The sequence below is a fragment of the Leucopleurus acutus genome (assembly GCF_964270905.1).
Source record: "Leucopleurus acutus genome assembly, chromosome: 2".
Classification (NCBI taxonomy): Eukaryota; Metazoa; Chordata; class Mammalia; order Artiodactyla; family Delphinidae; genus Leucopleurus; species Leucopleurus acutus.
The window spans coordinates 157,962,920-157,989,878 of record NC_139143.1 but is presented as its reverse complement, the minus strand read 5'-3'; the positions used below and the strand labels follow the sequence as shown (position 1 = coordinate 157,989,878).

Below are 26,959 nucleotides of genomic sequence, written 5' to 3'. Positions count from 1 at the left end.
GCCCGGATGCATACCACGCACCTAACTTCCTTCTCCACCTGGTCCCCAGTGCCCAGCGGGCCGCCACGGAAGGTGGAGGTGGAGCCGCTGAACTCCACTGCCGTGCGCGTCTCCTGGAAGCTGCCCGTCCCCAGCAAGCAGCACGGTCAGATCCGCGGCTACCAGGTCACCTACGTGCGGCTAGAGAATGGCGAGCCCCGCGGCCCACCCATCATCCAGGACGTCATGCTGGCCGAGGCCCAGGTGTGACACTGGGAGGTGGGCGGGTGGGCGAGACCAGCATATTCCACTCGCTCTTTGGAACCCAGGTTTGCTCCCCTCCCCTTCCTGCTCTCAGAGGGACTGTGACACCAAGACATCCTTTCGTATCGGGCTAGGGAAGCGCTGAGACCAGGAGGTTAGGGCCAGGTGCCCGGAACACTCCCTCCTCTTGTGTTAGGTCTGCCTGAGCTGTGCCAGTCCGGGCTCGGCCAGCCCCATCTGCCCTGGTGCCAGTCCCAGCCTGGCAGCCACCGCTGTGGTTCAGCCACCAGCACTAGCAGTGAGGAGCACTGTCTGCACAGACCCAGGCCTCGGCCCCCTCGAGCCCGCCTTTGTGGTTTTCGGAAAGTGCCTTCGCTGTCGGGCTGGGCTGTCGAGATGTACTTTCCTCCTCGCAGCCCTCCTCCCCCAGCCGGGTGGTCATCTCCCCTGACTTGGCCCGTGGCACTGCAGAGTCCTGTGAATGGCCGGGCTGGGGTGTTGCTCTGTGCCTGGTACGCAGGGGGATGGCACAGCGCCTGATGTTTGCTCTCGAGGGCTGGGCCTGCGCCCAGTGGCACACCTCACTCTGTGCCCTTTGTCCTCAGAGGAGGATGATTTTGCCCGTGAGCTTGGGGTGAAGTCCCTGGGCTATTCTCAGCACTGGTTGGCTACCCAGATGGAAAACCTGGGGTACTGGGAGGCTAGGCGAGGGGGCCTGAATTTCCCAGTGAGGGGTGGCTGAGCTCAGATAAGAAGCCTGGTCTCAGGATTCCTGGGAAAGGGCTGTAATTGCTACCACGAGTTACCACCCAAAATATTCTGCTGAAGATTCACAACGCCTGGTGTGTCTGTGCTCAAGGGCTTTCCATCCAGAATCGGGGCCGTGGCGGGGTAGAGCCCGATTCCCCCGCCTGTCCAGGATAGGTGCAAGCACGTATCCTGCGTTCTACGTGCTGCGCTTAGAGGTGAACTTACCCACAGGCAGACGAGGGCCTTTGTCTCTCCGGCTGGACTCAGCCCACTGCCCAGAGGGCGCCCTCTTCCTCCTCCGGCCTGCCTGGTGCTGAGGGAATGGGGTGGAGGAAGTGGGCTTTTGGACCCTCCTGCATTCCTGGGGCAGGCTGAGGGCTCTTCCTGGAGTCTCAGCGGACACACCCACCCAGAAACATCCTGGGAATGAGCTCCCTCTGGCCCCTCCTGCCCCAGGGGGCCAGCAGCACAGCTGCAGCCAGTGGGGTTCCAAAGAAGCCACGTCACTTCGGGTGCCCCCTTCTGGTCCTAAGTGGTTTGGAGGGAGCTGGGCCATAGGATGAGGGACAGTCCTCTTGGCCACAGACAACCTGTGACAGGAGGTAAACACGAGCCCGGGCTCTAGGGAAGCCGAGTGAAGGCGGAGGGCCTGCCCTTGCAGCTCCGCCGGGAGTGGATTGTTCTGCTCCAAGCTAGGAGAAGAGCAGATGGGGCCCGGTCCCCAGCCTGGCCACAGGGTCCAGCTGTCCCCCGAGCACCTGGTCAAGGACACCACGGCCTGTCCTTCCCCACAGCACCATCTGCTCAGTCCAGGCCCTGTCAGTTCTGAAAGAACCGTGGGGGGCGTGCCTCCACCGCTGTGTGGCCAGACCTGTCTCCTGTCATGTGTGTCTCCATCTCAAGCTTGTCTGTTTCTCCAGGTCTCTGACTCCACCTCCCGTCTCCTTTTTTATTTTAATACAACTTTATTGGAGTTTAGTTGCTTCACAACGCTGTGTTAGTTTCTGTTGTACAACAAAGTGAATCAGCCATATGCGTACAGATATCTCCATATCCCCTCACTCTTGACCCACCCTCCCTATCCCACGCCTCTAGGTGGACACAAAGCACCGAGCTGATCTCCCTGTGCTATGCGGCTGCTTCCCATTAGCTATCTGTTTTACATTTGCTAGTGTATATATGTTGATGCTACTCTCACTTCGCCCCAGGTCCCCCTTCCCCCCAACCCCGTGTCCTCAAGTCCATTATTTATGTCTGCGTCTTTATTCCTGCCCTGCCACTAGGTTCATCAGTACCTCTTTTTTTTTTTTAGATTCCATATATATGCATTCGCATACGGTATTTGTTTTTCTCTTTCTGACTTACTTCACTCTGTATGACAGACTCTAGGTCCATCCACCTCACTACAGATAACTCAGTTTCGTTTCTTTATATGGCTGGGTAATACTCCATTGTGTGTATGTGCCCCATCTTCTTTATCCATTCATTTTGTCCCTTTCCCATGGTCTGTCTTTCCTTCCTCTCTCTGTTTCTGTCTCTCCCTCTCCCTGAGTGTTTTTGTCTGTCTCGTTCTCTTCTCTTTCCTGTCCTCTAATCCCTTCCATCCTCTCGCCCTCTGTTTTGCTTCAGCCTCTGTCTTTCCGTTCTTCTCTCTCACTCTCCTCCTCGTGAGCACCTCCATTCCCAGGCCTGGCTTGGACATGGCAGGATACCCCAGGCAAGGAACCTAGAGCAGCGCTGGGCCCAGCCACACCCTAGAAAGTGGCCGTGGCCAGGAGGGACAGTTGATGGCCTCCTCCCGTACTTGTCCCACACTGCTCGCAAGGACTTTACAAGAGAGCTTCCCAGAACAGAGGCACTGGGGCCATTGGACAGAGACCAGACCAGCACTGCGAGGGTCGCTGGGCCGGAGGACCCCATGGCACGTCTATCCTGGGGATGGCATGGACCATCTCCCTGTGCTGTGCTGGACAGCTGCCAGCCGCCAGCCCTCCAGTGCCACAGAACCTCCCTCCCTCTACCTGTCCAGCTAGTAAACATACATGCACCATGGCCTGAAGAAGGATGTACCAAGAATAAGCAGCAGTGCCAGCCCAGAAATATGCCTTCCTACCTTGATTTTCAGGCATCCCAGGGGTCTGAGGGCTTCCCCTTTGCCTGTGGGGCAGGGTCCAGGCTCTGAGCTTGGCACTCACGGCCCTTATCATCTTGCTGGCCATCCTGCCTGGGCCCCTTCCAGCCACAGTATAGCTCCTGCTGTTCCTAGGGCAACCCTCCTTGCCTAGGGCCACTGGCTAATCTGTCTTCCCAACTGGGATACTTTTGAGAGTGAGAGGAGACATTGTGAATAATCATACCAGGTTGGCAAGCCTAGGCCAGGACTGGCCCCGGCAGAACAGATGTACTGCCCTCGGCGTCTTCTCTCCCCTCTGCCTGAGCTGTGCAGCCCACCCCTCAAGTCTGGCAGCCTTTCCCTCGAAGTACCTCCAGGTGGCGCCCTACGACCCCTCAGTGTCAGGGAGCCCTCTCGCTCTGGCCCTCCGCTCTCCAGGTCTCACCTCCTCAGCCCTGGTGCCCACAGCTGGGCCTACACACATTTGGGCTCGTGGGGGCAGGGGCTGGGATCCTTGGATGGGGAGTGGTCCTGGGTTGCCACCCCCCAGGGCACTTCAGAGGCCCTTGCCCGCCATCTGCCCTCCCTGGCCAGGCCCCATCAGAGCCAGAGTCCTTCACATCCTGTCTCCCTTTCTCTCCCTCTCCCGCGGTCAGTGGCGGCCAGAGGAGTCCGAGGACTATGTAAGTAAGAGGTGTGCGAGCGCGGGCAAGACCTGGGTCAGGCTGGGCTCGTGGGACACTCCCCCTCCCCCGCCTTTCCTCCCAGCCTGAGCCGCCAAGATCCACAGGGCACCAGCCACGTCCAGAGAAAACTGGCGCTTAGGCAGGAGCCCCAAGCTGAGCAGTGATTGGCATTTCCTCTAATCCTTACTTCTCACCTGTCGAGCGGCAATTTCAGGCCTGTGTTCAAGATCGACCAGGGCCTGGCCCCTGCTCTAGCCAGATGGAGATGGAGTTAAATCCGATCCTGATAGTTAGGCCTTATTGATCCGCGGAGTGAAAAGTCACCTGCTCCAGGCGCAGGCTGGGAAGGGAGGCTGGGGGCTGGGTTCCAGCATCGGTGTCTTCCGGAGCCCCAGCCCTGGGAGACCCTCCAGCCAGGGCAGGAGGGGACCTGCGAGAGGTTGGTGGCAGCTGCAGCGGCCCCACCCGAGGCTCAGAGCTGGAGGGACACCAGGGTTGGTGGTGACAGCTCTGTTCCCACTGCGCGGTGCTCCCCTCCCTCTTCCCCACTTTTCCCTCTGTGTGGTGTGGCTTGGCCTCCCGTGGTGTTTCTCGGCATGTCCAGAAATGATGCCTTGGCTGGAGATGGGCGTGTGGGCAAGGCCTGCCAAGGCAGGGGGACGCTGCCCTGGCTGACTTCTCAGGCATCGCTGGGGACAGTGTGCTCCCCAGGGTGGGGTTCCTCTGTCCTCCTCGTCTCCCCTCCCTGGCTCAGGAAGCACTGCAGGGCGTAAGGTGCTCACAGAGCCAGTGCCTAGAGGGGAGCAGGAGGGGTCCCGACTTGGTCCTGCAGGGTGGCACCCCGGCCCACCCCTCCACCTCGCTCTGTGGTGTGCGTGCACGTGCGTTAGTATCTACAGGTGGCCCTCCGCCTGCTGGTGCAGGAGGAGCCGCAGGCTGCATGCATGTGTGTGCCGAGAGCCACGCAAGGTGCTCTGTGCATGCGCGGCTGTGTGCTCTGTGTGGCACACGCGCCCAGACCTCACGAGGTGTCATTCATGGTACAGTGGAGCGAAGGAACAGTGCGGCACTTTGTTCTTGTGTGAAAGGAAGAATGAGCAGACTGTCTGCCTTAGGCTTGGTGCTCCCGGCATGGGCTGGGTCCTCCTGGGCACACATCCACCTGCCTGTCCTGCCTTCTGCAGAGTCCAGCAGCTCACAGCCCCCTCTCCGGGGACCTCTGGCCCTGTGTGCCCTGGGGGGGCCCTGCCGGCTAACGTCCTGAGGTGGCTGGCCTGCTCTGGTCCCTCCTTGCTCTCCCGTGATGGGAATGGGCCCTTCCTCCTGCCTTAGGAAACCACCATCAGCGGCCTGACCCCGGAGACCACCTACTCCATTACCGTCGCCGCCTACACCACCAAGGGGGATGGTGCTCGCAGCAAGCCCAAAGTTGTCACGACCACGGGAGCAGGTGAGTGAGGGGTCAGGGACGGAGCGGAGGCGGGGCCAAAGGGGGGGGCAGGGCCAGAGCCCAGTGCGTGGTTGTTCAGTCCCAGGCCGGCCCACCATGATGGTCAGCACCACGGCCATGAACACCGCGCTGCTCCAGTGGCACCCACCCAAGGAGCTGCCTGGGGAGCTGCTGGGCTACCGGCTGCAGTACCACCGGGCCGACGAGGCGCGGCCCAACACCATCGATTTTGGCAAGGACGACCAGCACTTTACGGTCACTGGCCTGCACAGAGGGGCCACCTACATCTTCCGGCTTGCTGCCAAGAACCGGGCCGGCCCGGGCGAGGAGTTCGAGAAGGAGATCACGACCCCCGAGGATGCTCCCAGCGGTTTCCCCCAAAACCTGCGTGTGGTAGGGCTGACCACATCTACCACGGAACTGACCTGGGACCCCCCGGTGCTGGCGGAGAGGAACGGGCGCATCACCAACTATACCGTGGTGTACCGTGACATCAACAGCCAGCAGGAGCTGCGCAACATCACTGCCGACACCCACCTGACGCTCTCCGGCCTCAAGCCAGACACCACTTATGACGTCAAGGTCCGTGCACGCACCAGCAAAGGCGCCGGCCCGCTCAGCCCCAGCATCCAGTCCCGGACCATGCCCGTGGAGCAAGGTGCGTGCTGCGGGCACGTGGCTGCGCCTGGGGACCTCTGCTCTCCTTGACCCACTGACCTCTGGCAACTGTGATCCACCAACCTCTGGTGTGTGACACTCCAATCTCTCATGTCCATGACCACTAACCTCTAGTGAAGGGGTGCCACGTTCTCGGTGTGTGACCCCTGACCTCTGCTGTCCTTGACCTACTGACCTCTGCTGTGTGACTCTCCAGTCTCTCGTGACCTTGACCCACTGATATCTTTTGACTGCATCACCACTCTTGGGTATGCGACACTAATCTCTTGGGGCCACGACCCCCTGACCTCTAGTGAACACAGCCCACTGTCCTCTGGTATGCGGCCACATGCTTCTGACTGAGTCCCTCTGACCTGTGGTCACTCTGACCTGGTGTCTGTAAGCTCCAGCTTCACCCAAGCACTTCTGGAGATCCTGACCACGGGTCCTGTGGCATCTGCCCCGCTCGGTACTCGCTGCGAGGAAGAGCCGGGGCTGGGAGCTGAACTGTGTGCGGTTGAAGCTGGCGGGAGTGGGGGGTGCCTGGTCCTCTGCAGCCTTTCCTAACCGCCTGGGCCCCTGCGCGGCGTCTCTTCCTGGCCGGGAAACCTTGAGGCCCATTCACCCCAGCTACACAGCCAGAGCTGACTCCCTCCTTATATCCCAACAGTGTTTGCCAAGAACTTCCGTGTGGAGGCTGCAATGAAGACGTCTGTGCTGCTCAGCTGGGAGGTCCCTGACTCCTACAAGTCAGCTGTACCCTTCAAGGTGGGTGAAGTCAGCTGCACCTGGCACACACACACTGCTGCGGTCCCTCATTGCAGTCCCAGCTTCTGCGTGTGTGTTTGTCATGCCGGATCCTGGTTGGGCGTGGGCGCGTGCTCTGCCCCGCAGGCCCACGATGGGAAGCCTCACTCAAACGTGCTGCCTGCCCCCGTGCCGCGCAGATTCTGTACAACGGGCAGAGTGTGGAGGTGGATGGGCACTCTATGCGGAAGCTGATCGCAGACCTGCAGCCGAACACAGAGTACTCGTTCGTGCTGATGAACCGTGGCAGCAGTGCGGGGGGCCTGCAGCACCTCGTGTCCATTCGCACAGCCCCCGACCTCCTGCCGCACAAGCCGCTGCCTGCCTCTGCCTACATAGCGGATGGCCGCTTCACTCTCTCCATGCCCCACGTGCAGGACCCCTCGCTCGTCAGGTGTGCAGACGAGGCCTCAGGGGAGGGGGGCAGGGCTGGCCACGCGAGCGCAGGCGATGACGGTCCTGATTCCCCCCCTCTGCCCGCCCAGGTGGTTCTACATCATGGTGGTGCCCATTGACCGTGTAGGAGGGAGCATGCTGGCACCGCGATGGAGCACGCCCGAGGAGCTGGAGCTGGACGAGGTGCCTGGGGACCAGGAAGGGTAGCACTGATGATAGTCCCATTGAGGTGGTTGGCTGTGGCCCCAGGGACCACCCCCCCCCGCAAACTGGAGTCACTCTCTGATTGGCAGCCTGCCCTCATCTCTAAGGAGACAGATGCTGAGCTGGTCCCTGGGCGCTTTCAGAGAACTCCTGGAGGGCTTACAGAGACTTCCCCAAAGGGGTTCGAGGAGGATCCCTGGGGGTGGGAAGTGGCAGAGACATCTCTCAGATCTAGAGAATCCCGGGCCCTGTAAGCTTCGGAGTCCGCAGGGTCTGGAGGCCGCACAGGGGCTAGAGTGGAGCCCCAGCGTGTTTGGAATCTGCCATCCTCCTCGCGGTGGTGTGCAGCCAGCCCTCTTAGGTTAGGCTGGGGCAGGTTACCCAGAGGGCTCCTTCTTATCAGGTTGGCTAGGAGGAGGGGCATTGCCTTGTCTGGCATTCAGCATGTTTCTACGAGGACTCTGAGTCAGGCCAGGCTTGAGCCCCTTATGTGGAAGGTGAGCCTAACCTCATCCCAGGGGGCGTATGTCCCAGGCCCCGGGCCCAGGAGCATGTGCTCCAAGGCCCCTGCGTGACTCCTGTCCTCTGCTCTGTCAGCTTCTGGAGGCCATCGAGCAGGGCGGTGGGGAGCTGCGGCAGCGGCGGCAGGCAGAGCGGCTGAAGCCATACGTGGCCGCTCAGGTGGACGTGCTCCCTGAGACTTTCACCCTGGGGGACAAGAAGAGCTACCGGGGCTTCTACAACCGGCCGCTGTCTCCAGACCTGAGCTACCAGTGCTTTGTGCTTGCCTCCCTGAAGGAACCCGTGGACCAGGTCTGCCTAAGGCCCAGGGCCTGACCACACACCCCCCAGGCCATTCTCAAACACCCCAGAGGTCCCATACCTGCACTGGGGTCTCAAGGCCCTAACCACTAAGACCCAGAACGCCAGACCCGACCTAGCCCTAGGGTCCCAGTCAGCTGACCAGGCCCAGGTCAGCCTCTTAGTTCTGGGAGACCAGGCCCAGAGCCCATTCTCCAGGTTGGCGGGGCAGAGGGTGGGAGATCTCACCCGGGCTCACCACCTGTGCTGTTCCTCCACTGGGCCACAGAAGCGCTATGCCTCCAGCCCCTACTCCGACGAGATCGTGGTCCAGGTGACACCAGCCCAGCAGCAGGAGGAGCCCGAGATGCTGTGGGTGACGGGCCCCGTCCTGGCAGTCATCCTCATCATCCTCATTGTCATCGCCATTCTCCTGTTCAAGAGGTGAGTGCTCCCGTGGACGGCCACCTGCCCTGGACTCTCAGGCGCTCCCTGGCTGGGTGCATTCAGGCCTGGGGCAGCCACACTGGCCTGCGCCCCAGGGTGCACCCCTGGGCTCGGTGGGAAGCCAGGAGAGCAGAAGCAGTGCGTTTGCACACCCATGGGTGTGGCCCAGGTGCGATGAGCAGCCTTAGCTTCACAGAGGGCTTGTTCACGTGCATCCCCGGGCATGTCTGTGTGTCCGTCTCTGTGTTTTCAGTGGATGTGAGCCTGTCTGTCTCTCAGCTTCAAGACACGGCCTTCTCCTGGTCTCCTCCCTTCAGCACCCCCTCTGCCACCATCCCTAAATGACTCCCTGCCTGGCTCTCCTGCTCAGGCCTTGAGAGGTCCAGACCCAGCTCCAGGGCCGTGTGCCCGTGGACACTCACTTGGCAGACATTTATTCAGTGCCTGCTGTGACCATAGCATCTGCAGCTGTCCCAGACTCAGGGTGTCTTGACCCTTCCCACAGCCCTCCCCCAGGGTCCCTATCACAGGGGATGGGCCCATCCACCAAGTTATCAACCGGAAACCTGGGTGTCACCCTCTCCCCTCCTCCCTCTCCCTCCACCCAGTCTCCCGTGAGTCCTGCCCTGGATATCACTGGACCTGCTCCCCCCTCCCCACCGTAGGCTCCCCACGAGGTAATGCACGTGCACACGGCACGCCTCAGTCCTCTCTCGGGTAGCTGCAGTCTCCTAATCTTGGAGTCTCCCCTTCCTCTCCATCCTCCTCCCAGCCTGAAAGGTGTTTCCAAAGATTTACTTTGTCACCCTCAGCTTAACACTTCTCAGTTTTAACTAAAGAGTTTTATAGTCCGATCTCTGTAGCCTGAGGTCCATCAAATGCCTGGTCGGTCTGGCCCCTGCCGACACCCCGACATCGTCACTGAACCAGTGCAGTTCCCGGCCAGCCCGGGCTGAGCCCCTCTGCTCTGCAGCTCTCTTTCCCCCTGCCCGGGCAACTGCCATCTCATCCTTCAAGACTCCTTTCCAGGCTCTGGTGCCCACGAGGCTCTGCCGGGCCCCTCCTATACCCCTTCGCCACACTGTCCCCCACTGTGCAGTGGTGCTTCCACGGGAACGTCGCTGGGCCTGTTTCCAGCACCCAGCGCAAGGCTGTCGGTGAACGCTTGTTGGTCCGTGTGTCTGAACATGTTCACACACGAGTTCCTGTCCCCAGTGCCCCATCTCTCCCTGCCCCTGCCCCTGACCCTTGACCTGGACCTGGTGCCTCCTTCCTGAAGTTAGCTCCTTCCTCCCAGGGTGAATAGGGACAGTCTCGCCTGGTTCAGGGCCTGGAGACCCATGGGTGGGGAACCTGAGGAGGGTTCCACACACCCATTCATCCTCCCCCCACTGCCTCTGGGTCCTGGTGTCTGCCAGGAGAGGCAGCCCCTCCCCGTGAATGCCACGTGGGTGTCATAGATGGGTCCGCAGTGTCCCCCATGTCGTGAGAGGGTCTGAGTGCTTGGCGGAAACAGTGACCGTTCGTTTCTTCTGTCCTTGCCTGTCTTTCGGGACCTAGTAAACAAGAAAGGTAGGAGTCCTTCCTTCTCTCTTCACACGCTTCCCCCTTCACTTCTTATCCCCATGCACACTGCGGGCCCAGCAGGGAGGGGCGCTGCTTGGGCCGGAAGCCTCCCGGCCCGCGGCTGTCTGGTCAGCTTGGCAGGCGATGGGACAGGCTCTGTCACTCTCTCGACTGGTGCTCTGCACAGGGGATGCCCCTTTTCCGGGCACAGGCGAAGCACAGACCTCCACCACTTCCCCTGCAGGCACAGACTCTGAGCTCACCAGAGCCTTCCCCCAGGCTCCCAGGTCTCTGAGGTTACCTGAGCGCTGCAGGGGACAGAGTCTGGCCTATGTGCAAAGAGCACTGGCTGCAGGGCAGCGGGGAAGTGTGTGCTGCACACTCATGCACACTCACGTAAGTTTCTTCCCCAAGCACACCTGTGTCCACCGCGCAGAAGCGGCCCCTGGATACTTGTCAGCAGCTGGACATTGCAGTCTGTCTCTCATCCTGTCCCTGTAGCCCGGGGAGCCGAGGCCAGCAAGGGAGGACTCTGCCCAGCTAGGGGGACGCCTTCCCCGTCCCTCCCCTGCTGCTCTGCACCTCTACCCTTGTACCGAGAGCCAGATAGCTGAGGCCCAGCTCTCTGTGATGTTTGCATATCTTAGGTGTCGTTTGCATGTTTCCTCCTGGTGGTTCCTGCTGTCTCAGCTGTGGGGCCCTTGCAGACAATAGCCACTGCCCGGCAGTGACCTGCCCTTTACGGGAAGGAGCCACAGCCTCTGCGGCCCCTTCCTTTCTCGCTGGGCTGGCGCTCTGTCCACCCCCTATTCCCGCTGTCTCCGCACCCTCCACCCTGTGTCCTCTCATGTGAAGCTGCTCTGGCCCTGGTTCCCCTGCACTCAGAGACCCCAGGCTGGGGTGGCAGGAGCAGGGCCATGGACACAGGGCCTCTGTGGTAGCAGGCTATGCCATGCATCTCTGTTCTCCGCCTGGACCTCAGTTCTCACCAACCGCCCTTCTGCCTCTCCAGGAAAAGGACCCACTCCCCATCGTCCAAGGATGAGCAGTCAATTGGGCTGAAGGACTCCTTGCTGGCCCACTCCTCCGACCCCGTGGAGATGCGGCGGCTCAACTACCAGACCCCAGGTAGGGTGGCCCCCTCAGCCTGCCTGCCTGCCCCACCCAGGCCTGCCGGTCTCCCCCGAGGGACCCTGGCCTCACCCTGGCCCCCATTTCCTGTTCCTCCCTTCTGCCCTTCTCCCTGTACCCATCCACTTTGATGAAGTGACCGAGGAACCCCTATATCAAGAGCTGGACAGGCACCCCAGGGCCCGGGAGCCTCTGGGGCTGGGGGGCAGCTAGCTGCTCAGACCCGACCTCGTCTTTGGTCACGCCCTCCAAGTATGGGCCCGGGACCCACACAGAGCCACATCCCAGCCCCGGGGTGGCCAGCCTCTGCACCCGTGCTCTGGTCCCTGCACACGAGAGGTTTGTTAGTGGGAAACGGCCCATCAGACCCCTGTGGCGGGCTGGGGTACCCACATCTGGCCCTTCTGGTGGCTGGCCCCAGATATCCTGTGCGAGTACAGGGACCCCGCACAGGGCTTGGTGCCCGCCTTTCCTTCCCCGCCACTGCTTCGGGGCTCTCTGGCTGCCCCTTCTACCTGAGCTGTCACTCCCTCCCTGTGCCCCAGCAGACACAGCTCAGGCCTCTTCCCTGTGGGCAGGGTCGTTCCTCGGCTCCCAGACGCTGCTTCCATCATGCCGCCTCCCACCCTGGGCTGGAACTGCCTCAGTGACAGAGCTCTGTGGAGCCAGGAACTGTCTTCTTCCTCTCCCATCCCATGGGTTGTGCACACGGTGGACTCTTGTTGAGCGCCTGTGAAACAAACACAAGGCAGCTGAATGAATGAGTGAACTCCAACACACAGGGTTTGTGTGTACACGAGCTGCTTATGGCTGCGTGTTAAATCACCGCAGAACTTCGTGGCTGAAAACAATTATGTACTATTGTCACCGTCTTCATGAGTCAGAAATCCAGACGGGAGCGTAGCAGGAGCAGCCTGTCTCTATTCCAGAATGTCTGGGCCCTCGGCCGAAAGACTCAAAAGCTGGGAGCCAGAATCATTGAGATCAGGGGTCAGCAAACTATGGCCCGAGGCCAGATGCAGCCCACCATCTGTTTCTGCAGATAAAGTTTTATTGGAACGCAGCCACGCCCATTCATTTATGTATTGTCTGTGGCTGTTTTCATACTACAAAGTAGAGCTAAGTAGGTGTGATAGACACCATATGTCCACAAAGCCAAAAATATGTACTAGCTGGCCTTTTATAGAAAAGTTTGCTGACCCCGGAATTCTGGAGACTCATTCATTCTCATGTCTTATGGTTGACACTGCAGTCAGCTGTGAGCTCACCTGAGGTTTTCGGCTCTCATCCTGTGGCCTGGGCTCCCTGACAACATGCTGACTGAGTTCCAAGGGCACGTGTCCTGAAAGAGAGAGAGCCAGGCTGACTTAGCAGGCTGTTGCAACCAGATGTGATCAGATCTTCAAGGAATCAAAGCTGGGGCCTGGAGGGCAGAGAAGCCTCCTCTGAGAGGGATGCCAAGCTGTGTGGGCCTTAGTCGGGCAGAGAGGGGGTGGGAGGGAACGGAGGGAACTCCCTTCTATGGCAGTAGCATGTGGGGAAGCAGCTTTTGGGCACTGTGTCCTGCGGCACTGGAGCTGGGGTCGTTGAGAGCCCAGAGATGAGTCTGGAGGGCTAGGCCGAGGTCCGGTCACAGAGGGACCTGCACGCCAGGCTAAGGGGTTTGGACTTTGTCTTGAGGGTTCCAGGGAGGCATTAAAGGTTTTCAGCAGGGCAGCAACAGGGTCAGAATTGTGCTGTAGAAACATAGCTCTGTTTGCCATGTGGAAGGCAGATTGGAAGGGGAGAACTTGGGGAGGCAGGCCGTTGAGAAGGTGCTGAGGACCTGGACGAGGCGGGTGGCAGTGGGGAGACATGAGCGAGACCTAAGCAGCAGGGCTCAGGCTTGACTCCATGTGGGGTGAGGAAATGGGGGCAGAGGTCCCAGGATGCCTCTGTGGTTGCTGGCTGAGCATTGGGGTGGGAGGGTCCAGGGAGACCTCCACACCCACATCCTGGCTGGAACCACGGGCGTGGGGCATGCCACGGAGCACACAGCGGTCAACGCCTGCAAATAGATGGGCTCTCCCAGGAAGAGGGGGTGGGGGAAGAGAGCAGACGAAGGGCAGCCAGGGAAGGAGGTGAAATGTTGAGGAAGGATGGGTGAAGGATAGCCAAGGAGGAGGAGCCAGAGGGAGAGAGAGCTCGGGGAGAAGAGTGTCCCAGAGGCCAGATGGGGAGGGCTGTGCAAGGAGGACCCAGACAAAGGCCTTTGGCTTCGGCAGTTGGGACCTTGGAGAGCGTGTGGTGGGCGGGTCCTGGGGGCAGGAGCATTTCAGTGGGCTGAGGCCCAGTGAGTGGGGAATGAGCAAGTGGGTGTGAAGGCCCTGCTGGGGTCTGGATCCTTGTGGCTGCAGGGCCCGGGGGAAAGGGCAGGGATCTGAGAGGAGAAGGCGGGGTGGAGCACAGGCAGTCAGAGGTGGTGTTAAAAGGGATGGGGGGACTTCCCTGGTGGCGCAGTGGTTGAGAGTCCGCCTGCCAATGCAGGGGACACGGGTTCGTGCCCCGGTCCGGGAAGATCCCACATGCCACGGAGTGGCTGGGCCCGTGAGCCATGACCGCTGAGCCTCTGCATCCGGAGCCTGTGCTCCGCAGCGGGAGAGGCCACAACAGTGAGAGGCCCGCGTACTGCAAAAAAAAAAAAGAAAAAAAAAAAAGGGATGGGGGTCCAAAAGGACAGGAGGCTGTGGCCCCGGGCGGACCGTGGGGAGGGGCACAGTGAGGGTCACCCGAGGTGCTGAGATCGGGGAACAGGACTGCTGGTGGGGAGAGGTGTCTTTGTGCACAGGGGTGGTCTGGGAGGGAACCGGTGACCAGAAGGGGTGGCGGCGATGGCAGCACTGTCCACGGCTGAGGGTTTCCTTCTCGTTTTTTTCGTTCAGCAGATGTTTATTATTTTCTATCATAATTTAACTCTTCTTCTGAAAATGCTTCAAACGCACGGAAAACCTGAAAGAGTGATACAGTCCCCATCTGCACATCCTCGTGTGGACTCACCCTTCTCTTTCTCACCGCACATGCCTCATCTCTCTCTCTGAAAGCACACTTCCCTTTTGCCAGTTCATCTGGAAATAGTCAGGGTCAGACTTTGATACCAGAGGGCACGAGGTTGGCTTGGACCTAGACTTCCATCATAGAAAGAGGCCCCTGAGAGCGCCCAGGCTCTGGGTGGGAGATGCATCTGCTCCTCGGGGGGCAGAGGGGGCTGCAGTGGGACTGCCCCTGCGAGCCCCCAGCCCCGCACTGTGTTCAGCAGCAGTGTAACCAGAGGTTAACGGGTTTCCTTCTCTTGCTCCCCTGTTTTTGTTCTTTTTCTCTGCAGGTTCCAGTGTCCCCAGTTGCCCGAATATCTCAAGTTAGTTTTCTGCGTTCCCGTGTTTGGGGCCCACTCTGGCTTCTGTGTGTTTCCTCTACTTCTCTCACCCATCGCCTCCCTCCTTCCTTGAGTTCTTCTCTCCCCTTTCCTCTCTTTTCTCTACCTTCTCACTGCCCCGTCTTTTCTTTGTCCACCCTGCTCTCTCCCCACCTTGCCCCCTTCTTCCCGCCCTGTTTTCCCTCCTGCCACTCTGTCTGTCTCTGCCTCTCGCCTCCGGTCTCAGTCCGACCCCTCTCCCGTCTCAGTCCGACCCCTCTCCGGTCTCAGTCCGACCCCTTTCCCGTCTCAGTCCGACCCCTCTCCCATCTCAGTCCGACTCCTCTCCTGTCTCCCTGCCTCCCTTTCCCCACATCTCCCTCCTCCCCTTTGCTTCTCCCTCCGAGTTCTTCCACGTCTCTGCCATGTACATCGTGATCACTCCATCCACATGCTGGGTGCTGGGACAGGGACATCACCCAGCCTCCCATGGTGACTGGCGCCAGTGAGGGCAGGAGCGCTGTCCAGAGGCAGGACCCGCAGGCGGGGTGCAGGCTGAAGCAGCCCAGCCCCATCCTGTCCACTGCCTTCCACCTGTGCTTCCGGCCCCGGCCTGGGAGGGGGGAGGCCTCCCATGCCTGTGGAGAACCCGCCACTCAGCACCGTGTCACACGGACATGCTCACTCGCGCTCACACCACACACCCTTCCACCTCTGTCCTCTCCCGCGCCCACCCCCAGCCACTGTGTGCCCCGCCATCCCTGTCGCCGCATGTGCCGCCGTCTCCATGCCACCAGTGACGAGTGCTCCATGGTCACACGTGTCCACATGTGCACATACATGCATTGGGGCTGTCTCCACCACCCCTCTCAGGCCTCACGCTAACTCTGCCTGTGTGTGCCCTGCTTCCAGGTATGCGAGACCACCCGCCCATCCCTATCACCGACCTGGCGGACAACATCGAGCGCCTCAAAGCCAACGACGGCCTCAAGTTCTCCCAGGAATACGAGGTGAGACTTCCCCCCTCACCCCCGCTTCACACCCCCTACCATGTGCCTGGCCCCAGACCGGCTCCTTTCCTGCCTCGGGCTCCAGGCTTCTCCAAAACACACACTGGAGGGGTCAGCAGTGGCCAGCAGGGAACTCAACTCCTCAGGTCTCAGGTTCTGGGCCTGACAGAGGCCCTTCCAGATCCCCGGGTCAGGATACTCAGTCACATGCCCCGATGCTAACAGAGGCGGACAGGTCTCTCTCTCTCCCTCTCTGTGTCTCACACACACACACACACACACACCCAGGTCAGTAATAACAGCTGGCATTTATGGAGAGCTTCCTGCGGGCCAGCTCTAGGCTAGGTACTTTGCGTACCATTCTGCCCTCCCCACACCCTGTGAAACGGATACTGGTGTTATCCCATCTTACAGATGAGGAAGCTGAGGCTTAGAGGAGGGGAAGTGACTTGCCCAAGGTCACACAGCTGATGAGTAGTGGAATGTGTCTGTCAGCCTGTACCCTGCACATGCATGTGCTCACGGGTGTTCTCAGAGTACAGATCACAGAGATGGGGAGCTGGGGGGCCTGAATCTTGCCACTTGGGCTGCACAAACCCTCCTGCTCAGGGCCCTCCAGGTACTCCCTTCACTCTGGCCTGGACCCTATCTGCTGGGAGCTCAGACTTCAGAGCACTGCTCCTGCCCAGAGTCAGGGCTTCCAGGCGCCCGGCTGGGGAGGTGCTTTGCTAGTGAAAGGGGTGTAAAGGAGGTGATAAGGAGAGCCCCACCTCCTCTAAGGAGCACGGGCGGAGGTGTTGTTAAGGCATCTTCTGCCTCTGCCCCACTCGGCCCCTCCAACCCCCCGCCCCACCCGCAGCGCAGCCCTGGCACAGGATGACGGGTGGGTGGATGGGTGATTGACGGGCTGGCTCCACCCTGCCTGTGAGCCCGCCCCGCTCCAGTCAGATGTCCACCCTCAGCTGGGCTGCTATCGCGGGCACCAGGGCTCCCCTTCAAGGGCTGTGAGCCAGGTTTCCGCAGAGGAAATTGAGCTTGGCCGGGGAACTGATGATCACCTGTGCCGCGAGGAAGGCGTGCCGCTTCTCCCTGCAGAGCGCCCACGGGGGGCCTGCTCTGCACAGCCCCGCCATGGGGGGGGACAGAGCCGCTAAGGGGGGCTCCCTGCCTCCAGCTCCTTACCTGGCCTGGTCTCCCGCCCACACTCATCCAGTCCCACGTCCCACGCCGCCCTTCCTCCCATGGGGCTCTGCGGCTCACTGTCCAGACTCGGTGTCCCCCGTCCACCTTCTGCCTCTTCTCTGCTCCAGTCTGCACTCTCCTCACCACAGCCTCCTCCTCCAGGAAGCCTCCTCTGGCCACCCGGCCTGCCGAGAGCTTTCCTGCAGCCAGGATCCCATAGCTGTGTTACCTTTAACGGTCAGTCAGTCGCTCATCTGGCATCGTCGGGCACTTAGCCTGTGCTGGGCGTTGGGGGTGTGGAGGCAAGTGCCCACAGGGAGCTCAGCCAGCGGGGAGACGAGCGCCGACAGATGAGAGACACTGAATGTGACCTCACACCCTGGGGTTAAACACGCAGACGTGCGGAGAAGGTCAGCCGGCCGACAGCATCGAGGCAAGCAGGCTAGGGGTGGGGTGTGCTGGGGTCTCACGGAAGCAGTGCTCGCTGACCCGTGGAGAGTGACAGGCCGGCGCCAAAACCTGGAGGACACGGTGTGCTACGCTGAGAACTTCGGGTGGTATTCGTCTGTAAAAGGAGGGTGGTAATAGAACCTGTTTCATGGGAGGATTAGACGAGGGAATACACGCAGAGTGTTGAGAACAGTGCCAAGCACACGGTAAGTTTTCGCTGAGCCTCAGCTGTTACTATTATCATCTGAGGCGATGAGGAGCCATGGGAGACATTAAGCAGGGAATTGATCAACAGATCTGCATTTTATAAGGATTTTTCCAGCTGCAGGACGGAGTGGGGCCAAGCGAAGAGGCAGGGAGATGCCAAGTCTGAGCAGAGGTGGCCTGGCTGAGGCCCTGGCAGCAGGTTGGAGAGAGCTGAGGGGCTGGGAGTGATGGGATGGGGCACAGAGGAGTTTTGAGGACGACTTGCAGGTTGTGGCCGGGGCTTTGGGGTAAGTGGGGACAGTGCCCTTCACTGAGATGGAGCCCCAGCAGCAGAGCCGGGTTTGCAGGGGGAGCTGATGAGCTCAGCTTGGCAAGGGTTGAGACCGAAGGAGTGTGGGATGTCCAGGTGGGACGTCCAAGGGGCTGCTGGCTATTCAGACTGGGAGCTCAGGGGAGACTCCGGGCTCCAGCTGGGGTTATGGCAGCTCCAGCATATGGGCGTAAGGTCCTGAGAGCAAGTGAACTCACCCAGGAAGGGCTGGAGAGTGCAAAGAAGGCCCAGGAATGAACTCCAGAGGAGCACTGCGTCCTGCCTATGGGAGGGAACAGCCAGAGAGGGAAGAGGAGAGCTGGGCAAGGCCATGCAGCATTGGCCAGAGCCCCAGCAACATTGGGTCGTGCGCAGCTGGCCGCCGTTGCTTCTGCACTCATTCATTAGCTGGATTCAGGGCTTGAGGGACTTCCCTAGCCCCCACCCCACCCCAGACCACTCTCCTGGGCGAGGGGATTTGTGGTACCTTGGTCAGAGGAGTCTTCGGTCCATCGCCTTGCTGATCGGTGCCGTGCCAGCCTCTTCGCTCCGTGGCCAGGGGAGCTGGTGCTCAGCCTTCACCGGCACCATGCAGTAGAGCGGCTGGCTGTGAACCGGGAGTGAAGGCCGGATGTGGACACCACCTGGAAGGCTGGGTCTCCCTGGAGGCACTAGGTAGTCAGCTCTTGCCCCACTCCACCTGCCTCCTCCATTCCCTGCAGTCAATTGACCCTGGACAGCAGTTCACGTGGGAGAATTCAAACCTGGAGGTGAACAAGCCCAAGAACCGCTACGCCAACGTCATTGCCTACGACCACTCTCGAGTCATCCTTACCTCCGTTGATGGTGAGCTGAGGGAGGGGCCCCCTCCCATCCCCTTGATCTCCTCCTCGCTGGGTGGCATTTCATCCTCCAGGAGAGGCCCACAGGTCCCAGGGCGCACCGAGGAGGTGTGGAGGGACTGGGTTGGAGGCCCCAGGGTAATGCTCTCCCATGTCCCTTCCTGCCTGTTCATAGGCGTCCCGGGGAGTGACTACATCAACGCCAACTACATCGATGGCTACCGCAAGCAGAATGCCTACATTGCCACGCAGGGCCCGCTGCCTGAGACCATGGGCGATTTCTGGAGGATGGTGTGGGAGCAGCGTACAGCCACTGTGGTCATGATGACACGGCTGGAGGAAAAGTCCCGGGTAAGGCTGTGCAGAGCCCTGCCCAGGGCGGGGGAGGGGGGTGGCAGTGGCTACTCAGCCAGCAGGTGACTTCAGACACCTTTTCCCATCCCTGTGGGAAGAAGCTCCTCAAGGGACTTGCCAAGTGCTGTTGTTTTCCTGGGGTGTCTTCGTGTCCCAGCTGCTGGGCGTTCCTGGGATGTGGCATGTTCCCCATATACTAGTGGGTTCCCAGCATGTTAATATGTTGCCCCAGATGCTGTCATTTTCCAAGAATGTTAATATGCTCCCCAGTTGCTGGCATGTTTCTGGGATATTCGCGTGTTCCCCAGATGCTGGAGTGTAGCTGGGGCATTAACACGTCTCCTAAGTTAATTAGTGGAAAGAGCTGCTGTTATCTGTTTATGCACAGCAAAGCGTTGACTGGAACGTGAAATTTACAGAGCTTGAAAATGGTGCATAAACGTTATGGGTAAATTTGGCAGAAAACGTGCCTGGTGAAATCTGGTCATGAATAAACAATTTTCAATTACGTCCCTCGTTCCCCTGGTGAGGGCAGGGGTGGAGGCGTATCGTGAGACCATGATAGGGTTTGGTGACGGGTGGCATAATGGATCTGAGAGCTCGGGGCTGAGGGCTAGACCTCCCACCCTGCTTCTGCCCGCCTGAGCCTTTGGGTACCTCCAAACACCCTTGCACCCTGCCCTGCTGTCCCTCTGCAGGTGAAGTGCGATCAGTACTGGCCACCCCGTGGCACCGAGACCTACGGCCTCATCCAGGTGACCCTGCTGGACACAGTGGAGCTGGCCACCTACACCGTGCGCACCTTTGCGCTCCACAAGGTATGGTCCTGCCCCCGTGCTTGTCCCCCGGCCGGGACCTATGAGGACAATGGTCTGAACGTGGTGTGCTGGCGGGGAAGGGGGCGAGTGGGAGCCCGGTGTTGGAGGTCGGGGCTTGGAGGTGTGAGCGCACCATGACAGCCGGTGCCATGGGCGGCATGGATGGAAGCAGCACCCGAGCTCCTTCAGGCTGCCCCGTGTGGCTTCTGAGTCCCGTTGGAAAGCTGGGGTCTGGCCTCAGCATTGGGGCATCCTGCCCTGAGTCTGTAGAGGGTACACTCCCTGGTCACACCGTCTCTCCCCGCTCTCCTCCCCAGAGTGGCTCCAGTGAGAAGCGGGAGCTGCGTCAGTTCCAGTTCATGGCCTGGCCAGACCACGGAGTTCCCGAGTACCCGACCCCCATCCTGGCCTTCCTGCGGCGGGTCAAGGCCTGCAACCCGCTGGACGCCGGGCCCATGGTGGTGCATTGCAGGTGAGGGAGTGCCACGCCACCGGGGGGTGGGGCAGAGGCGGGGTGGGCCCCTGCCCAGGCTGAGTCCGTGTCCTGCAGTGCGGGCGTGGGCCGCACGGGCTGCTTCATCGTCATCGACGCCATGCTGGAGCGGATGAAGCATGAGAAGACGGTGGACATCTACGGCCACGTGACGTGCATGCGGTCGCAGCGCAACTACATGGTGCAGACCGAGGACCAGTACGTGTTCATCCATGAGGCACTGCTGGAGGCCGCCACGTGTGGACACACGGAGGTGCCTGCTCGCAACCTCTATGCCCACATCCAGAAGCTGGGCCAAGTGCCTCCTGGGGAAAGTGTGACTGCCATGGAGCTGGAGTTCAAGGTGGGCTCAGGGCTGGGCCTGCCTGGCTCCAGGGCCTGGACTGGGTCCCGGGGACAGTCCTTCAGGAAGCCAGGCCTGACCAGCCTCTCCCTCTCGCTAGTTGCTGGCCAGCTCCAAGGCCCACACATCCCGCTTCATCAGCGCCAACCTGCCCTGCAACAAGTTCAAGAACCGCCTGGTGAACATCATGCCCTACGAACTGACCCGTGTGTGTCTGCAACCCATCCGCGGCGTGGAGGGCTCCGACTACATCAATGCCAGCTTCCTGGATGGCTATAGGTCAGCACACTTGTGACTGCCCACCACGCCCATGGTAGCCAGGCCTGCTCCTGGCCGGCTGGGGGCGCAACAGAGTAGGGCCAGCCTGGAAGACCAGGGTGGGCTTCCTGGAGGAGGGGTGATCTGAGCGGGGCCCCAAGGGACTAGGCAGCCATGGGGAGACTCGGGGGACAGCAGCACCTCCAGCATGTCCAGTCTTATGTCCACCCCAGACAGCAGAAGGCCTACATCGCCACGCAGGGGCCTCTGGCGGAGAGCACTGAGGACTTCTGGCGCATGCTGTGGGAGCACAACTCCACCATCATCGTCATGCTTACCAGGCTTCGGGAGATGGGCAGGGTGAGCACGCCAGCCACCCCTTCTCTATCGTGTCCTTCCTCTCCCGGCCCTGTCAGCCTCAGACCCCATTATCACCACCTGTGGCATCCTGCCCCCGAATCCTCTGAAACCCGGAGCTCCCCTCCCCACTTTTTCCCCACCTGACCGTGGGGCCGGGCCCTCTGTCCACAGGAAAAGTGCCACCAGTACTGGCCCGCGGAGCGCTCTGCTCGCTACCAGTACTTCGTCGTTGACCCAATGGCTGAGTACAACATGCCCCAGTATATCCTGCGTGAATTCAAGGTCACAGATGCCAGGGTGAGTGGACAGGGGAGTGTGTATATTTGTACAAAAGCTTGTCTGTAACGCTGCCGGAGCCCCTGTGGTGGGGCTGCCTTTGTGGTGCCCCAGCTCCAGCTGCAGGAATCGAAAGTGAGCTGTGGGCGTGCAAGCCCATTTCCCAGGGTGGCCTCGGTGTAACGACCTCAGGGTGCTTACCTGTGCTACCGCACTCTCCGCCTGCCCTGGGGGGCTGCTGCCTGAAGCTCCAGCCCTGACCCCGGCCTCTGCCACCTCTCCCAGGATGGGCAGTCGAGGACGATCCGGCAGTTCCAGTTCACAGACTGGCCAGAGCAGGGCGTGCCCAAGACGGGCGAGGGCTTCATCGACTTCATCGGGCAGGTGCACAAGACCAAGGAGCAGTTCGGGCAGGATGGGCCCATCACGGTGCACTGCAGGTGGGGCCGACCCCACGGAGGTCTGGGCGTGTGGGGGGTTGGGGGTTCGGGGGCAGGAGCCCTGACCCAGCACTGTCGCTGGGCAGTGCCGGTGTCGGCCGCACCGGGGTGTTCATCACGCTGAGCATCGTCCTGGAGCGGATGCGCTACGAGGGCGTGGTCGACATGTTCCAGACCGTGAAGACCCTGCGCACACAGCGCCCAGCCATGGTGCAGACGGAGGTATGCAGGCCACTGGCCGTGCCAAAGCCAGCTCCTCACAGACACGTGCTGGGGAAGGCTGGTGATGGTACACAGGGTACCATCAGGGTACACGATCTAGGGGCAGAGTGGGGGTGGCAGGGGGAAGCCTGGGCAGATGTCTGGATCTGGCCCCTGCTGCTGGCCAGCAGAGGCAGAGGCTAAGTCCATGACCCACTGGCTGCAGTGCGAGTGCCCTTGGCTGCGTGTCGGGGTATCCCCCATCGCTGTCTGTGCTGACCAGACCCCTGTCCCGGCAGGACCAGTACCAGCTGTGCTACCGCGCAGCCCTGGAGTACCTCGGCAGCTTTGACCACTATGCAACGTAACCACCGCCCCCCTCTCCTCCGCTGCCCCCACCTGGGGGCTCCGGAGGGGACCCAGCTCCTCTGAGCCATACCGACCATCATCCAGCCCTCCTGCACAGGTGCTGCTGCCGGCAGAGCACAGCCCGCCAGGATCACAGCGTTTCAGGAACATTGCCACACCGAACGGAGAGCCCAGAACTGCCCTGGGCGAGGGGGTGGGCCGGCAGGCGTGCACTGAGGCCACGTCTCTGTCCACCAGGCCCGCCCCGGAGCCCCTGCGAGCTCTCTGTTCCGCTGCCGCGTTTCTCATGCTTCTTCTCGTGGGGGGGATGGGAGCAAAGCCTCCTTTTTTATACTTTAAGTGGGGTAGACAGGGATTCTAGCCTCTTCCCTCTGACTTTTCCTTTTACAAATTCTTAACTGCAGAATGGGGTTGCGGTGTAGCTTGTGTTCTCTTTTGAATTCGCTCTGGACCCTTTCTTGGTACGACTTTCACTGCTGAAGGATGGAGTGTGCCTTCCTCGTGTGTGTGGAGCTGGGGCCGCCAGCCTGCGCAGAGGCATCGCTGATCCAGCTGCTCTTCCAGCCCTTCAGACAAGATCCTGTTTTAGCCAAACGCAGGGAAACAGTTTTTTTTTTTTGGTTTAATTTCTGTTTTGTTTTTCCGTAAGAGCCTTATTTTGGGCCCCATAGACAGTGGTGGGCGGGGCGGAGGTAGGAAGCACTCATCCGCAGTCGTCTATTCCAGTGTGTGTTTAACATTCACAGCCCAGAACCACAGACGTGTCTGGGGGAGCCTGGAAAGGCATTCCTCATCACCATCGTTTGCAAAGTTTAAAGATAAAGCAAAGACAAAAAACAAACAGACAAAAAAATCCAAACAAAAAAAAACACAAGAAAGAAAGAGTCATCCCCTGGCCTCTGCTTCAAACCCCTGAGAGGGGAGGTGGCTCCGTGTGCCTGGGATTCCCTCTGGGTCCACAGAGCCTTGCTTTTCGTCCCCAGCATTGTGGGATGGCGTGGTGTTGGTAGGCTGTGGGTCTGGCCGTGTGGCCAAGGTGATGGGCACCAGTCAGGGTGTGTGCCATGCCCCACACACCTCTGGGCCAAGCAGGGGTGCAGCTGGCCCTTCAGGTGCATGCCAGTGGGCCTCGTAGCACACATCTGTCCTCGGAGCAGGGGCCAGATGACTCCCCTCCCTGGTTTGCAGCTGTTTTCAAAGCCCCTGAGAATCGCTCTTTTCCACTCCTTCAAAGATGCCCTCCTAAACCAATGTGGCAAGACTACTGGACTTCTCTCAGTGGTACTATACTCAATCCTTATTATCTCGGCTTGCTGAGGGGCAGGGAGCCGCCTCTTCCTCTGGGCAGCACTATCTAGGTAGGTAAGTGGGGGCGGGAAGGGTGCATAGCTGTTTTAGCCGAGGGACTCGAGGCAGACGTCCCCAGATCTAAGTAGGTGGTCAGGATCAACAATCCAGGGTTGGTAATGTTGAATGAGACATTCATTTTTACCTTGTGGATGCTAGTGCTGTAGAGTTCACTGTTGTACACAGTCTGTTTTCTATTTGTTAAGAAAACTACAGCATCATTGCATAATTCTTGATGGTAATAAATTTGAATAATCAGATTTCTTACAAACCGGGCCTCTGTCTCGGCTCTTTGCGGAGTCTGGGCTCTCTAAGTCAGTCCCTAGGGGTAGGTTCTGCCGATTTCCTGCTCCTCAGGAGACAGCGAGGCTGTCCTGAGGACCTGTGAGGAGACGGGCTCCTGGCCTGGTGCCCACTTTCTGATGGGAGCCTGAAGGCTGAGCCACAGTGCGTGGAAGGAGCACCTCCCATGGGCCGCGACTCCCCGGGCCAGAAGCACACCCCCGCCTCTCCTCACCCCCACCATGTTCTGGGTCGCCACGTTGTGGGTACCAGGACTCCCCAGACCACACACATCCCCTTCCGTCACCTCCTCCCTCTCTTCCTCCCCTGCCATGAGGAGAAGGATGGCACTGTGGCAGTGGAGGCCAAGAAGGTATGGAAATCGGTTAGTGAGGACTCTGATAATTCTTGCAGTGTGGGTACTGGACACAGTGTGGCCGTCTGGCCCCTGGACACACAGCAACATCTGCAGTGGTCTCTCCACTGGTGATCAGATAAGTCCTACCAGGTTGTCAAACCATATGGAACCTCTGGGGACAGAAGCCAAGCAAAGCCCAGAACAAGTGAGGAAGAAAAATACAGGTAGTCAGCAGTGACCAGACTATAGAGAGTGCCACGATGAGCCCAACACAGAGGTGCTGTGGGTGCACTGAGGCAGCACCTCACCCTGCGGCAGGATCAGGGAAGGCTTCCTGGAGGAGGTGACATAAGCTGGCTTCTGAGTGTTTCATAGGGTGCGTAAGGGCTACTTTCGAAAGATGGGAGCAGCATTTCCAATGGAGAGAGCAACTCGCACAAGGGCTTGGAAGCATGAAACAGACCAACAAATACGAGAAACTACAAGGAACGCACATGATCCGGGTAGGGAGACATAAGGCCAGAGGTAGGCTGGAGGCAGCTGATGGGTTTGAGGTGATTGAGAATGGGATGCAGGTGTCCCTGCTGGGTGACATGCCTCTGTACTGCGCTATGCCACCTCCTTCGAGGCCCTCACTGCGCTCTAGTATTGCCAGCTGTCTCCCTGGCGGCCCTGAGTGACCAAGGCCTGGGATCGGGGCTCTCGGCTCCCCCAGCTCCTTGCTCGCTGCCGGGCATGTGTCTGTTTGTTAAGAAAAACAACACCATCGTTGCATACTTGATGATATTAAATTTGAATAAATATTTCCTCATGAAAAAATGAGCCATTAAACATTTGCAAGTGAGGGCAGCTATCGGATTATCACTTGAGCGACAGCATACAAACTGCACCAGGCAGGCAGACCACAGGGCAGGTAAGCGCCGGTGTTGGGACCCACACACACCTGGTTATGTCTGCTCCAGAGTCCCTGCCCTTTCCTCCGGCTGGTGTCTGCCCCCCTCCCCTTGGCTGTCACCACCCCCTCCTCCCAACCCACTCCTCCAAGGCTCCCCATCCACCGGTCCCCAATCAGGCATCCCTTCCTCCCTCACCCCCACATCCAACTAATCACCAAACCCTGCCCATTTGGCCTCTTCTGCACCTGTTCCGTCCTCTGCATTCCCAGGACCACCCTCTCCTGCAGCCATGCCTGCTCCCTGGTCTGCCTGCCCCCAGCCCTTGCTCCAGCCAGTCCATCCTCAGCACTGAGGCCAAAGTGATTCTGTTGGCAGATGTGACCATGGCACTGTCCTGAGGAGACCCTGCCAGGGCCTCAGAATCGGCCCAGACTCCACAGGTTTCCGAGGCTGCAGGACCCAGCCTCTGCAACCTTACCATTCCTCCTGGCCCTTGGCCCCCGCCTTTCCAGTCATGACCTGGTCAACTCTTCATGCTTGCCTCAGCATTCTCTCAGCTCCAGAGCTTCCCATGAGCTATTCTGGAGAATCTCCCCCTCCACACCTCTCTAGCTGGCTAACCTGGTCCTTAGTAGTTCTTTCAGGAGCCATCCTAAACGAGGGTAGGTGACCCTGCTGTGCAAGATATTTGACATACATATTTTTCATGTAATCCTCAAAACAATGTGTGGGGTGGGTCCTATTATGCCCGTTTTGTAGATGAGAAAAATCAGGTCTCATCCACTCATTCAACAAATACTTGAGCCTTTGGGAAGGGTGAGTCACTTTAGTGCAAAGACTCCTGCCCTTGTAATGTTTATACTCTAGCAGGAGGAAATGTGATGCACACAAAAAATAATAAATGTATATATAGTTTGTTAGAAAGTGATGTGTCACGAGGTGGGGGGGAACTAGAACAGGCACATGGGGAAGGTTTTGTTACTAATCAGGGTGGCCAGAGGAAGCATCATTGAAAAGATGGAATTTGAGGAAAGACTTGAAGCTGGTGAGGGATTTTGCCTAAACATCTTCGAGATGAGCATCCAGGCTGAAGGAGCACCTGGGGCGGAGGCCCTGGGTGGGAATGTGCCTGATGGGTTGAGGCGGGTGTGCCCATGACACTGTGAGCAGGACGTGAGAGAGCAGCGGGAGATGAGGTCAGAGAGGAAATGGGACAGCTTGTAGGCCAATGGGAGGACTTTGGCGGAAATCCAGGCATGGTGAGCAGTGGCCAGCAGATACTGGTTCCGTCTTAGAAGCAGAACTAAGAGGATTTGCTTCTGGACTGGATGAGAGAAAGGAGTCAAGGTTGACCCCACAGTTTCAGCCTGAGCAACTGGAAGGATGAAGTTGTCATTTACCAAGATGCGGAAGCTGTGCGTGAGGGCTGAGTAACTTACTCCAGGCTCCCAGCTGGAATTGGTGGATCTGCCTGACTCCAGGGCTCTTTCCCCACTGCTACTTGCCCATAGCTAGAGACAG

The 26,959-nt window shown here is 59.6% G+C and overlaps 1 protein-coding gene across 2 annotated transcripts in view; it reads left to right on the top strand.

The window, feature by feature from the left end:
• PTPRF (protein tyrosine phosphatase receptor type F) overlaps positions 1-24,076 on the top strand; it is an 86,283-nt gene extending 62,207 nt beyond the window's left edge. The window contains exons 13-34 of one of the 2 annotated variants that reach the window (XM_082834744.1): positions 50-243; positions 3,763-3,789; positions 5,125-5,242; positions 5,322-5,900; positions 6,570-6,667; positions 6,847-7,100; positions 7,192-7,285; positions 7,904-8,119; positions 8,397-8,551; positions 11,133-11,248; positions 15,555-15,652; positions 18,524-18,647; positions 18,819-18,994; positions 19,696-19,815; positions 20,133-20,287; positions 20,366-20,651; positions 20,752-20,930; positions 21,143-21,269; positions 21,441-21,566; positions 21,831-21,985; positions 22,072-22,207; positions 22,486-24,076. In XM_082834744.1, coding sequence (XP_082690870.1) covers positions 50-243; positions 3,763-3,789; positions 5,125-5,242; positions 5,322-5,900; positions 6,570-6,667; positions 6,847-7,100; positions 7,192-7,285; positions 7,904-8,119; positions 8,397-8,551; positions 11,133-11,248; positions 15,555-15,652; positions 18,524-18,647; positions 18,819-18,994; positions 19,696-19,815; positions 20,133-20,287; positions 20,366-20,651; positions 20,752-20,930; positions 21,143-21,269; positions 21,441-21,566; positions 21,831-21,985; positions 22,072-22,207; positions 22,486-22,554 — 3,602 coding nt within the window. In that variant the 3' untranslated portion in view covers positions 22,555-24,076. The remainder of the gene's footprint in view (positions 1-49; positions 244-3,762; positions 3,790-5,124; positions 5,243-5,321; positions 5,901-6,569; positions 6,668-6,846; positions 7,101-7,191; positions 7,286-7,903; positions 8,120-8,396; positions 8,552-11,132; positions 11,249-15,554; positions 15,653-18,523; positions 18,648-18,818; positions 18,995-19,695; positions 19,816-20,132; positions 20,288-20,365; positions 20,652-20,751; positions 20,931-21,142; positions 21,270-21,440; positions 21,567-21,830; positions 21,986-22,071; positions 22,208-22,485) is intronic. The other variant, XM_082834745.1, reaches the window with a different exon arrangement.
• The last annotated feature ends 2,883 nt before the right edge of the window (positions 24,077-26,959 follow it).